Source organism: Taudactylus pleione, unplaced genomic scaffold (assembly GCF_031769625.1).
Source record: "Taudactylus pleione unplaced genomic scaffold, aTauple2 ptg000179l, whole genome shotgun sequence".
NCBI classification, from domain to species: domain Eukaryota; kingdom Metazoa; phylum Chordata; class Amphibia; order Anura; family Myobatrachidae; genus Taudactylus; species Taudactylus pleione.
Genome location: NW_028284581.1, coordinates 36504727 through 36519026, shown reverse-complemented (window position 1 = coordinate 36519026; position 14300 = coordinate 36504727). Strand labels below are relative to the sequence as shown.

General features: G+C 45.2%; 1 protein-coding gene across 1 annotated transcript in view; it reads left to right on the top strand.

Moving 5' to 3' along the window:
- The window catches only part of RNMT (RNA guanine-7 methyltransferase), a 116803-nt gene extending 110993 nt beyond the window's left edge, over positions 1-5810 (top strand). The window contains exon 14 of the mRNA XM_088475929.1: positions 4265-5810. Within this exon, the coding sequence (XP_088332055.1) occupies positions 4265-4302 (38 nt within the window). The 3' untranslated portion in view covers positions 4303-5810. The remainder of the gene's footprint in view (positions 1-4264) is intronic.
- The last annotated feature ends 8490 nt before the right edge of the window (positions 5811-14300 follow it).

Sequence of the window (14300 nt, the reverse complement as noted above, 5' to 3'; positions counted from 1 at the left end):
CCAGCTGTTCTGGAACTACACATTCCAACATGCCCTGCCCCAGTTTTACTATCAGGGCATGCTAATACTGTCAATGCGAAACGAGGCATGCTGGGATATGTTCTTCCACAACAGCTGGAGAATCGCTTATAGGGAAGAATTTTAGTACTATTATTGTTGTGAAAAAATATATATATTTTGTTTGTAACATAGTATATGTAATTTGTAATATATTGCAATAACTTTTATTTAGGTTTTTACACAAGGTATATATATCTGGAAAGATTATTTTTATTATGCTTTATATGTGAGGTTGGCAATCACTTCTTTCCTGTGGCTATTTACCTTACAGTCCTTTTGTGGTACTCTGGTGCTTGGTTTTTATTTATCAAGCCAATGCAGACCGGTTCAGAGGTACTAAAGATGCAAATAGTGTTTTGCTTCTAAGCATTTTCTGTGTGATCTTTAAACACAGGTTTAAATAACTGCTCTCTACTCCTAGTGCTATACGTTTTTGCTATGAGCAGAGATTAATAGCACACTTTTTAGATAATACATTTTACACCTACACAAAAGACTGATCACTCGCTGGATTCCTCTAGTGCTACAAATAAATGCTTTGTCCTCTGGATCAGTTTTGGAAGTCATTTTGATGACTTCATTAAATATTTATTTGTAATCTTCATTATCGAAATCTGTGCTAAGTTCCATAAGTGAAGCAACAATGTTAGTTTTTGTTTTGTTCTGGTACATCTTGCTAGTTATGTGTCTGGGTCAGACAGCTTTTCAAAGCAGTCTTTAATCTGACCTGCCTGTAAAAAAACAAAACAAAAATAAAACCAAAAAAACCACCACACAACAAATCAAAATATTTTAATTGACTGTGAAGCTGCAGCAGCTGAGTGTCTGAATTCAGTCACTGAGCATCTGCAGTATCCAGCCAATATTCTTCATGAGTGTTCAGATGGAACCTCTAAGACACATGAGCTTTGCCATTTTATTAAGTTTTATTACTTAACTTTATTTAAAAGTAAAATACACATGTATTTAAACAAGGTGGACATTTATTCAAGTTTAATAATATATTGTACACACTTGCATTCTTTTATTTACTCCTGTTATGCAGTGAAAGAAGTGTTCAAGGGCATGTGTGGTTGGCTAACATTTTAACCCATTCACTGCTGGGGTACAGTGCCAAGCTGACCCATCAGAGGCCCCAACATTTGTTTTGCATTTTTTCAAAAGAAAACTACACAAATATGAACAATCATAATTGTTGTTGTGCCTGTCTGACCAGTTACATTGTAGTGCAGGGGTGGGGAACCTTTTTTTCTGCCGAGGGCCATTTTGATACAGTACCAGTCAAGTTTGGACACACGTTCTCATTCAATGGTTTTTGTTTATTTAAATTCTTTTCAACATAGTAGATGAATACTGAAGACATCAAAACTATGAAAGAACATACATGGAATTATGTTGTAAACAAAAAAGTGTTAATTCAAGATTTTTTTAATTTTAGATTCATCAAAGTAGTCCCCTTTTGCTTGGATGACAGCTTTGCACACTCTTGGCATTCTATCAGCTTCATGAGGTGGTTTGGAATGGTTTTGAATTAACAGGTGTTCCTTGTCAAGAGTCAATCTGTGGAATTACTTGCCTTTTTAATGTGTTTGAGACCATCAGTTGTGTTGTGCAGAGGTAGGGTTAGTACACAGTGGACACCACTATTTGACTACTGTTGTAATCCATATTATGGCACCAACCACTCAACTCAGTAAAAAGAAACGACAGTCCATCATTACTTTAAGACATGAAGGTTAGTCGATATGGAAAATTTCAAGAACTTTGAATGTATCCTCAAGTTTGGTTGCAAAAACCATCAAGCGCTATGAAGAAACTGGCTCTCATGAGGACTGCCCCAGAAAAGGAAGACCCAAGAGTTACCTCTGCTGCAGAGGATAAGTTTATTAGAGTTATCCGCCTCAGAAACCGCTACTAAACAGTACCTCAGATTAGAGACCACATAAAGTCTTCACAGAGTTCAAGTAGCAGACAAATCTCAACATCAGCTGTTCAGAGGAGACTGCGTGAAGCAGGCCTTCACAACAACAACAACAAGAAGAAGAGAATTGTTTGGGCCAAGAAACACAAGGAATGGACATTAGACCAGTGAAAATCTGTACTTTGGGTTGATGAGTCCAAATTTGAGATTTTTGGTTCCAACCGCTGGGTCTTTGTGAGACGCAGAGAAGGTGAGCGGATGGTTTTTGCATGTGTGGTTTCCACTGTGAAGCATGGAGGAGATGGTGTGGGGGTGCTTTGCTGGTGATTTATTCAAAATCAAGGCACACTTAACCAGCATGGCTACCACAGCATTCTGCAGGGCCATGCAATCCCATCTGGTTTGCGCTTACTGTTTTTCGACAAGACAATGACCCCAAACACACCTCCAGGCTATGTAATGACTACTTGGCCACAAAGGAAAGTGATGGAGTGCTGTGTCAGATGACCCGGCCTCCACAAGCAACCGATCTAAACCCAATTGAGCTGGTTTAGGATGAGTTGGACCGCAGAGTGAAGGAAAAGCAGCCAACAAGTGCTCAGCACCTCTGGGAACTCCTTCAAGACTGTTGGAAAATCTTTCCAGGAGACTACCTCATGAAGCTGATTGAGCAGTGTTCTCCCCAGGCTGTTTTCTGCAGGCGCATCGCCCGGCAGAAACAGCCTGCTGCCCGGCACTTTTCTCCGCCGACCCCCGCTGTGGAACGCTGGCCACTGAAGTGACCGGAGGCTAAAGAAGCCTCCAATCGCTTCAGAGGCCAGCGTTCCCAGTGATGCACTGCGCAGGTGACGTCATGACTTCACCCGCGACGTGAGGAGCCTGCCCCACGCGCCTGCTGGATCTAGTTAGATCCAGTCAGCATGAGGCAGCGGGAGCGGCCAGCAAGTAAAGGGAAGTGCTGGGCTGAGGCCAGTACCAGTCTGGGGGCACTGCATAAGGGACACTATTAAACCTGGGGCACTGCATAAGGGACACTATTAAACCTGGGGCACTGCATAAGGGACACTATTAAACCTGGGGCACTGCATAAGGGACACTATTAGACCTGGGGGCACTGCATAAGGGACACCGTTAAACCTGGGGGCACTGCATAAGGGGCCAGTCTGGGGGCCCTGCATAAGGGACACTACTTCAGCCAGGGGCCAATGCATAAGGGCAAAGTTAAACTACAGGGGGCACTGTATAATGGGCACTTTTGACTGAGAGCCAGTGGGGAAGCAGCCTGAGACCTGTTGGGTTGGATTGGTAAGGGAGATACCCCTTTTCCCGGTGCGCGCATAATTGCGAAGGCCCCCACCCGGCTACTTTTGGATGCCACCCGGCTGGAAAAAAATTCTGGGGAGAACACTGTTGAGAGAATGCCAAGAGTGTGCAAAGCTGTCATCCAAGCAAAGGGGGCTATTTTGAGGAATCTAAAATATAAAACATATCTTGATTTGTTTAACACTGTTTAGTTTACAACATAATTCCATTTGTTTTCTTTCATAGTTTTGATGTCTTCAGTGTTAATCTACTATGCTGAAAATAATTTAAATAAACAAAAACCATTGAATGAGAAGTTGTGTCCAAACTTTTGACTGGTACTGTATATGTAACAACGTTTGCGGGCCTGGTGTAGGCCATGCTCCTCTGTGTGATGTCACACAGGGCGAGGCCACAATCGCCAGTGATTACAGCAATGCCCAGAGCATCCTGAGGATGCTCCGGGGAGCTGTAAGGCCAGCGGTGTGACCGTCTAAAGTGTCCCAAGGATGCTCCAGGCAGCACTGCTACATAGATTCTGGCTGCAGAGTGCAACTCTAGACACCCTGCTAACCAGATGAGGCTAGCAGAAAAAAGCTCAGAGGGCCAGAACGAATGATTCTGCGGGCCTGAGGTTCCCCATTCCTGTTGTAGAGGAAAGAGGAAGTGGGACATTTTAAAGTACAGTGTGTTATATTTCATTATAACCTGCAGCTTATATATAATACTCGTGAAGATAGAATAGGAACGCCGTGTACATGTTTCCAGCAAAAGGAAATCAGGAAAGTTAACAATTTGCAATTTCTTTAATAAGGTGTCAGGATAAGGTGTTTTTCTAAGTACTGTTTAAACATGAAAATTAAAAGTTTGAAAATATCAAACACATTAATTGGTCACTGTAGTTTTGTTAGGATATATTGCACGTGTTACTTATTAATTTCTTAGCACAACATTTATATCTTTTACTTTTTTCTCTTTCAGGTATATATTTATTGTTTGCATTTGAAAAACAGACTTGAATGAAAATACATTCAACAATTCGGAGATTGGTTATCTTTACTATGTTTTTTTATTTTCTTTTTTTCACACTGCGTTCATGTAAAGTGCCAGTTGCAAATGCCTGTCTGTGACGGGCTCATTGTGAGTGTATGTGTATATATAAATATATGAAATGTGGTCCTAGGTATTTTCTAAGGAAACTTGAATGCTTTTCATGCAGGATAGAATAAATAGGAAATTGTCTAGTGTGTGCACACAGTGTTTGTTTTTGCATTTAATTATAACAAAGTTAATAGTGTCTACTTTGTTCTGGAAGAATAGGATACACTTGTCACCATTTGCATACTTTTTTTTTTTTTTACAATATTGTTGTTCAATTGAACAAAGAAGCAAAATTGAAATAAATGTCTGAAGTATGTTTAGAATGTCTACTACAGTTCTCTTTAACAATGTATGTCCTTTTTTGTTGTAAACATTCAGAATGTATTCACCATTTGTTATGTAGGTCAGTAATCCCATCTGTCAGGCTCACAATGATTGTGATGTGTACTGTTCTACCTGTTTTAATTTTGTCTAATATGAGTGTTCAGAGTTCATCTTCTTGAAATAGTTCTCACGCATAGTGGTGACGATCAGACTGCCATTTCATTGTCCTTAAGTGATCACTGCGTTTTCTTGAGAAAGCTGGAGGGTTGCCATGGCTACACAATAAGGACTGTCTAAATTTAGACCATCAAAAGTCAGAAGAAAAAAAACAAGCAAGTTACAGTATATAAACAATCCAAATTGCCATATGTGCTCATTACTTGCACTAATATTTCCAGCATACATATTAAATTATGAACTACACAATGATATGGTATTAAGCCAAAATAATGCTTTAAAGTGGTATAAATGGGCAGTATTTCTTTAGGGGGAAATTGAATTCTATGATAACAGTGAAAGGCCTGTCGTAACGAAGGCATTTCACGGACATGAACATGGGGCCTGATTCAGAGCCGGACGCTCTTTGAGAGCGCTCGCTCTGACTCAGGGCGTCCCTTTTTTTAAAATTATTATTATTTAAAGACTGCCTCCTGGCCGCTTGCATAGCTGTAGGTGACCACCCACAGCATCTGCGAGCGGCCAGGTGATGGTTGCAATGGTCAAGACCATCGGGCTTGGGCCGCGACCCATGTGGTATGGTCTCGTGAACGCAAGCCCCAGTGGACTTCCTGCTCTAATAGAGCAGGAAGTCCACCTACTGACATTACGAGTGATGTCAGTAGGGCCGCCCACAAACTGCAGGCGTTCCTTCAGGAACGCCTGCGTTTGCCCAGCCACCCCCCCTGCCTGCCTCCAAAACGGGGTAAGCTGTCAATCACCATAGACGGCTGCCCCGCTTTGGTGTGAGACCCGTAGCGACGGAGCGCCCGTCGCTGGCCGGGTCTCACGTACTCCGGCATGCGCAGTGGGGGACCATCGACCCGCTTCCGAGCGGGTCTGAATCAGGCCCATAGTTCATTTTCCCTCGCATCCCATAGAGATGTTTTGGAGTAGTAATGATAGTGGTGTACCACATTCTACTGTGATGTGTCCAAACATTGCAGCAGCTCACAATTGATATTTTCCCCTTATAGATAGATGGATATATCTATTTCACAAACTCATAGAACCAAGACACTCTGGTAGCTTTGTACCTAGCGCCTATACACCTTGCAGAACAGGATGCCAAGTGTGAATGAGCTGCTCCAAGAGGGCTAGCAGACAATAGTTTTCTTTTAATTTTGTGTCTTATTCACATCGCAGGTGCAGCAATAAACTCCATGTTTATTAGAGACGCTGGACTGCAACTTTACCAGCACTGGAATTAGTGTTAAACACATACAAAGTTGCAAATTAAGCACAATGGAACTTTTCGTGAAATAAAAAAAAAAAAAAAAAAAGCTGTGGCCGCTGCATCTTAGCACTTTGTGTACAGAATCAGGCTCTGAATATACAACTGATATACATGCCCACTGATCTACAAATGTTGCACATCAAACTGCTCAATGTAAGCTAGCAATGTAGTCCTGTCTCCCCCCTCCTCCCTCCTATTGCTTTATTTAATGCAAATAAAATACACCCATCTTCAGGGTCCATAGGGCGACAATGGGGTGTAGGTGGGACCTTGGAGGACCGGACACCAACAGCAAAGCTTTTCAGTTCCAGGATGTTTCGGTCCTTCCCCCCCCTATACCCTGCCCGCAGCCTGAGAGGGGGGTGGGACTAGCGAGCAAGCTCCCCGAACACCAGAGTGCAGCATGGAATCCAGGAGACAGGTAAGGCGGGGGTCCGTGTCTTTACGCGTCTAGTCTCAGGAGATGGAGCAGAGGCGCTGATGTGGACACTGGTATGCTCACAACTCCACTAGACCACCGGGGCATTAATATAGTGGCACAGAGGCATATTTATAGGCCAGGGGACCCAGTGGTTAACGTCGGCACTGGGAGAAGGTGCTCTCCCTGCAGCCCCTCCCCCAGCTTAGTTCCATTCCACTGTGGTATAGCCGTTCCCTGAGCTGCTTCTGCCTCACCCTCAGAGACGCGTGGCAGCCATTATCTGCTTCACAGGTCTCCGGGTACGCTGGGTCCAGTTTCCCTGTACACCTCTCCCATGGGCCAGGTTATACAGCACTGTATCCTACCAGCCACTGTGGTCTGTATAGTTGATGGTAGTGCCAATTGCAGATAGTGTTGTTTTTTTCTGTTTGTATGTGATTTGTGCTAGTGCTGATCTCTACTTTCTATACTGTCAGCTTATACCTTTCCCTAATTTACCCTGACATACTAAGGTATAGGGGGTTCATTGTACCTCACATAAAGTATATACATTTTTGAGGGCTGTCACATACAATATAGTGTGGTTGCACACTACACTGCCATATTACACATACTGCAGTGTGTTCACTGCACTGTATCATATTGTGTGTGTTATTATTCTTGTGGCTATGTCTGGCAGAGGAAAGAATAACAAGCAAGCTGATGTTGCTGCTCATACTCTGGTGTCTTGTAAGCCCTGCTCAGTGGACTTAGCCCCAGAGGACTTCATTCAGGATGGTCTTTGTACAAATTGTTGCACTGAGCCCTGGTGTCTCCACAGGAACCACCCTGGGCTGTTTTCTCAGGTACTGACAAAGATTGCGGAACACTTTCCAGTCCCTGTGGGATGGCCACAGCAGGTACTTCCTCCAAATCCTTTGCCTCCCCCATGGGTAGACGTCCTCTCTACCTCAGTACTGAGTTTGGCTAATACCTCTACAGTTTTTCAGCAAATGCTGCAACAAGAAAAGCCTTTACCTACTAAACGTGCTGTTATCTTCCCAGTCCACCCAGATATCTGATTGCTGATATATCTTCTGGGGAGGCAGAAGACGCAGACCTCTCTCACTCTGACTCCATCTCAGGAGACGAGGAACCACCCTCTAAATATACCTGCTCTTGTGGGCTGTAAAATCTATTTTACAAATAGAGGAGGAAGTACCTGCTTCTAAGAAAAAAACAACCACTTCAGGGTCCATAGGCTCCACAGGGAGACCTTGGGGGTGTAGGTGATGGATCTGGAATCCGGGCACCACGCAGTTAAAAGCTTTCAGCTCCCAGGATGCACTGGTCCACTCTCCTTATCCCCCGTGCCAGAGGCACTTCCGTTTCGTTGGTACGCAGCCGGAGTTGGTCACCATTATGCAGGAGGCTGCTTAGGCAGCCCTTAAGCTTTTTATTTTTATGACTTCTTTATTTTACTTTTACCAACTTAGAGTGCGCAGCAGCAGACTGTCTGTGGGACTTCTGCGGTGCCGCAACGCCAGTACAGAGCTGGGGATCTTGGTCGGCTTCCCTGGGTCAGTGCTAGCCAAGGCCCCATAGGAGGACCCAGACTGCAGCTGGATGCTAAGGGGACAGCTAAGGTGGGTCACCGCGAGCGGTAGCAATTATACCTCTGGTCTCGGAATAGACCAGAGGTGCTGAGTGTGGACGCAGACTCTAGCCACCGCGATCCACTAGACCAGGGCTCTTCAACCTTGGCCCTCCAGCTACTGTGGAACTACACATCCCAGCATGCACTGCCATAGTTTTAGCATGCTGTTATAGCAAAAAGGTGGCAGTGCATGCTGGGATGTGTAGTTCCACAGCAGCTGGAGGGCACTAGACCACCAGGGACATTTGGTGTGGGAACCAGCGTCCCAGGGCTTAAATAACACAGGTCAGTGATGAAAGTTTTTTTTTTTAACGAATTGATGTGATACTTGAAGGTTTTTGGCTTCTGAATAAGAAAATTTCTCCCGATTTTGCATATCACATCACGTTTTTCTGTAAAATGTAGTTATGAATAATTTTTTTTTCATATTCTTTAAAGTAATAAATGTATTCTGTCTACATTTATTATAAAACATTGTCTTAGATGAATCCAGTCGCTAGTATCGAACGTTGCAATTCAATACTCGTCATAAAACTTTCCCCTGCCCAGTGCCAGATTACGGTCCACATGGTCCTGGAGCTGAAATGTACTAAGGGCCTAAACCCCATACTGTCTAAAGAAACATTGCACACACACAACAACTACCAGGTGTGCTGGCAAAGGTGGAACCAAATACAACAGATGCAACACAGTTTTGTCCTGTGCCGGCTCATTTTAACCCCTGCCTACCAACACACACACTACACACCGCTCATACAGTACAAGTGATTTAAAAATATTCAGGCAATGTCAAGGATCCAAACTACAAAGAAATTGTCAGGGAAATGCTTAATAGTTACAGAAACCTTGGCTGCAATATGAGTTTAAAGGTACATTTTGTGAATTCCCATATTGAGCATTCCCAAATAATCTTGGGAGACTACAGTGAAGAACAAGGTGAGCGGTTCCGCCAAGACGTTAAAGATGTAGAAAGAAGATACCAGGGTCTTTGGGACGTCAGCTGACTACTGCTGGATGATACACAGAGACGACACAGAAAAAGCTTATAAGCGAAAAGCGACAAAACTACGTTTGAAGACAAATAAAAACAAGATATTACTGATTTTTTTCAATAATTATACTTTTGTTTCTATTGTTTGATTTTATTGTTATTTTATTATGTAATTAAGACAAAAACACAGTGATCTCATCTACACTTCTTCGTATTTCACAATAAAATGTAAAAAATTAAACTTCTTGTTTTTTCTTAAAAATGTATGTAACCCCCTTATAGGTAAATGTGATGTAATAATTTTTAATATACTATGTCTTGATATACACAGGAGTATAAGAAAATAAAAGTATTAAAAAAAAGCTTTCAATACCTTGAGGAGATGGTCTCCATTACAGCGGCTCCTCAGCTCAGGGCGCCTCTCCCCTGAGCTCTGGCTTCTCTGAGCTGTTCTCCGGCCATGCACTCTCTGAGGTCTCTTGTGGCCATTTTCTTCAGTGGTTCAGTCGCAGCTCTCTGAGGACAGTGCGTGGTCCGATCCCCCTACATACCTCTACCTGGAGGTAGCGCTATAGCCTACCAGCCAATTTGCAGTGTGATTTCTGCATTGTATGTGACATGCTAGCGCTGCCTGTCTGTGTCTTTTCCTAACTGTCAGCATATAGCTATACCTTTTCTCTAATTCTGCCCTAATACAGGTGTAGTTAGGGTGGTTCCTATACCTCACATATATTAAAAAAAAAAGTAATATTTGTGAGGTCTGTCACTTACTGTTGTGTGCTGCACTGTACCATATTTGGGCAGCAGGCTCCTGCAGCTTACCCAAGCATTAGACAAGACCAGTGTATTGCTCTCCTACTGGTATATATACTCCTGGTTGCATTGTACCCAGTGCCATATTGTATCTCATATTACTTTACATTCTGCTATCTTGCAAGTTTAAGTGAGAAGGGTTTAGTTCGGGATTGTGTGTGAGGTGTCATAATCCATGCATCTCAAACCCCCCAACACCTGTACAGGAGCCCCCTTGGGCTGCTTTTTCTCAGGTCCTGGCCTCCATTGCGGGCCGCCTAGTGGTCCCAGCTGTTTTTACCCTCTATGGGGTTACCTCAGCAGGGAATACCACAGGTTATGCAGACTCCTGTACCACAGCAGACTGTCATTCCCTCACAGGAACTTCCATAGGTTATGCCTCCACCATGGGTAGATGTTTTCTCTACTTCAGTGCAGAGCCTGGTGGCTTCTACTGCCCTTCAGACCATATTGCAGGGTGAGAAAACCCTAAAGCCAGCTAAGCGTCCTGTGTTGTCATCTCAGTCCACACAACTTTGAGTCTGAGATGTCATCTGACGACGGAGAGATTGCTGATGCCTCTAACCCCGAAACCCCTCAGCAGGAGGTGGAGATTAAGTCAAATATTAATATTCCTACCTTGGTGCATGCTGTCAGGTCCATATTGATAATAGAGGATTACGAGCCAGCCCCTCAATCCAAACACCCTCTGTTTAAATGGGTAAAGGTGACTTCGGCAGTATTCCCTCTATCAGATCAGCTAGTAGAACACATGGCTTGTGCCTGGCAATCACCTGGTAAGAGGTATCAACCTCAAAAGCTTTTGGCCTCATGTTACCCATTTCCTGAGGCTCACTGTAAAAAATGGGAATCACCCCCTGCGGTGGATTCCCACATTACACGTTTAATTAAAAGCGCTACATTACCTATGCCTTCCATTTCTTCTTTAAAAGATCCTACAGATAGGAAAGTGGAAACTTGCCTGAAATCCATATACTCTCGAGCTGTTGCCCATCCGTCCATGGCTATCTCATGGGTAGCTAAAGCTATAGAGAGCTGGGCCGATACACTTTAGTACTCCTCCTCGGAAGCCCCTGAGAATCAGGTGTCATTGGTTGGCCACATTCTGGATGCGGCTGCATATATTGGTGAGGCGGCACTGGGATACCAGTCTATTGACCTCCAGAGTCTCGGCTGTGGCTGTGTCTGCTTGCCGTTCCCTGTGGCTGCAGGGGGGGGTAAGGGGGTTTGCTGATTCTAAGAAAGGCCTGGAAGCCTTACCATACAATGGGGAGATCTTTTTTGGGCCAGACCTGGACAAGATTGCTGACACATTGGCAGCATCTAAATCTGCGTTTCTGCTCCTTCAAAGTCTCGAACCTCTTTCGGTCCTTTCGTCCCCAAGGAAAACCCAAAGCACAGTCTTCCTAGACTGTCAGCTGCCAAGAAGGCTGCCAAGCCTAAGAAACAGGCCTGGAGCACAAGATGCCCTGCTTCCAAGCCAAAGGATAAACCCTCAGGCTGACAGGGAGGGCCTCCCTCTTGGGGATCCCAGAGTGGGAGTCTGACTTCAGTTCGCCCAGTGCTGGTGTCAAACCAACAAGGACGCTTGGGTAAGAGAAGTGGTCTGATTCCTTCGAAGACCTCCCCACCAGTTTTTCTGCACAGGCCCTCCTTCAGACAAGAACAAGACCTTACAGATCTAGAAAGCCATACAGTCCTTGCTGCAAGCAGGGGTGATTGTGCTAGTACTGTTGTCCCAGCAAGGGACTGGTTATTCTACTCTTTCTGGTGCAGAAGACGAATGGGTCTCATCGGCCTATCCTTAACCTCAAATCCCTGAACAAATTCCTCAGTGTACCCAGGTTCAGGGTGGAAACCCTACATTTCATCATACTGGCTATGGAACCTGGGGATTTTAGATTTTATGGTATCGCTGGATATTCAGGACGCATACCTACATGTTCCTATAATGCCCTCTCTCCGGTTTGCTATACTAAAGCAACGCTTCCAGTTTTGGGTGCTACCCTTTGGCCTGTCCACAGATCCAAGAGTGTTTACCAAAGTTATGGCTATCATGGCGTCCCATCTACGGAGTCAGGGGATCCGGCTACTACCATACCAGGACGACCTCCTCCTGTTAGGTTCTCCAGATGTGCTTCGCCACCACCTGCAACTGACAATTGCTTTTCTACAGGCGCACAGGTGGTTAATCAATTGGAAAAAGTCCTCCCTGATCACATCACAGATGATGGTTCATCTGGGAGACCTTCTGGATTCTCAACAGCAGATAATCTTTATGACTTCTGAAAAGATCTCCACATTACAACTACGAGTTTGCAGATGCCTCCACAGTCGCCGGGTGTCTGTACACTCAGCGATGCAAGTTCTGGGATCCATGGTGTCCACCTTCGACATGGTGGAATATGCTCAGTTTCATTCCAGGCCTCTGCAGGGACTGATCCTCTCCAGGTGGAACGGATTACCCCACCGATCAAAGCTTAGACAATGTTGCTCTCTTCGGAGATGCGTCTGTCTTGGTGGCTAATGACTTCTCATCTAACCAAGGGTCGCCCCTTTTGGATCCTGGACTGGATACTCCTAACAACGGACACCAGTCTCCGGGGCTGGGGCGCAGTGACCGGTCTGCATGCTTTTCAGGGCCGTTGGACAGCAGTCGAAGCAACCCTTCCAATCAACATATTGGAACTTTCGGGCTGTGGTCCTGATTCAGAGCCGCTCGCTAGATGCGATGCTCGCACAATGTGTATGCAAAATGCGTAGGAATGCCCAGTATTTCTTAGAGTGATCACATAGTGTACGCAGACACCCACCAGCCTGTTTTAAGATGCTCACTTGTGCTGTGTTTTAATTATGCACACCTCTGAAATGCTGTTGAGATGCTCAGGAATGCCTGCGTTTGCATCTCCACTCCTCCTTTTTTAGTGGCCAGCCTGTCACTCTGCTGGGCTGTCTATGCGCAGCGAGAGAATGCATTGTGAACTTTCGCTAAGGTATGCACATGCGCACTGCGATGCATGCGCACAATGCATACACACTGCATACCATCGAAAGCTGCGAGAGTATGCATCTTAGCGAGCGGGTCTGGATCAGGCCCCTCAAGCTGGCCAAGCACATACTTCACGGAAAACCCGTCAAGGAGGCACTCGATGTCGGGCAGCAATGACAGAATGGTCGCGCATTCTGACATGGGCCGAGTGTCACCTCCCAGCCATTTCGACAGTGTTCATTCCGGGAGTTCTCAATTGGGAAGCAGACTTCAGCCGTCACGATATGCATCCAGGGGAATGGTCTCTTCACCAAGAGGTGTTTCAACTCCTAGTGGACAAATGGGGCCTCCCAGAGGTGGACCTCATGGCCTCCCGACACAATCACAAATTACCAGTGTACGGGTCCAGAACAAGAGATGCTGATGCAACCTTGGTGGACGCTCTGTCAGTGAAGTGGACCTTCCAGTTTGCGTACCTGTTTCCTTCAGTCTCCCTTTTTCCTTGAGTTCTTCGGAAGTTCAAACAAGACTGAGGCACGGTCCTGCTGATGGCTCCAGCTTGGCCCAGACGTCATTGGTACTCAGATCTTCAGAGTCTCTCCATCGACAGGTCCGGACGTTGAGGCAATAGGAACAGAGTGTTTTCTAAGGGTCCTTGTCTTTACCCGGACCTGGATCGTCTGTCTTTGACAGTGTGGCTTTTGAGACATCCCTCCTAAGGTCCAAGGGATTTTCTCGCTCTGTCACCATACAATGCTTCAAGCGTCAGTTTCTGCTAGGCTCTGCCACAGAGTGCGGCATGCATATTTCCAATGGTGTCGTCCAAGAAATTACAACCCTCTGGTGTTTTGGATTTCCAGAGACCTGGCCTTCCTTCAAGCTGGATTGGACCTCAGTCTTAGCCTAGCCTCGTTGAAAGTTCATGTCTCTGCACTGTCAATATGGTTCCAGTGTAGACTTGTTCCGCTACCGCATATCCACACATTCCTCCAGGATGTCCTCTGGATTCAACCTCCCTTTGTCCTCCCAGTTGCTCCTTGGGATTTGGCGGTAGTTCTTCGGTCCCTCCAGGGTCCTCCATTTGAAACACTAGATTCAGTAGACCTCCATGTGGTTAACAGCTAAGACTCTTGTGGCGAATTGCATCTGCAAGGAGAGTGTCAGAGTTTGGGGTGCTCTCCTGTCGCTCCCCTTTTCTGATATTTCACCAGGACAGGGCTGTGCTTCGGACTCGCCCTGGATTCCTTCCTAAAGTTGTTTCTAGTTTCCATATTAATGAGGAAATTATA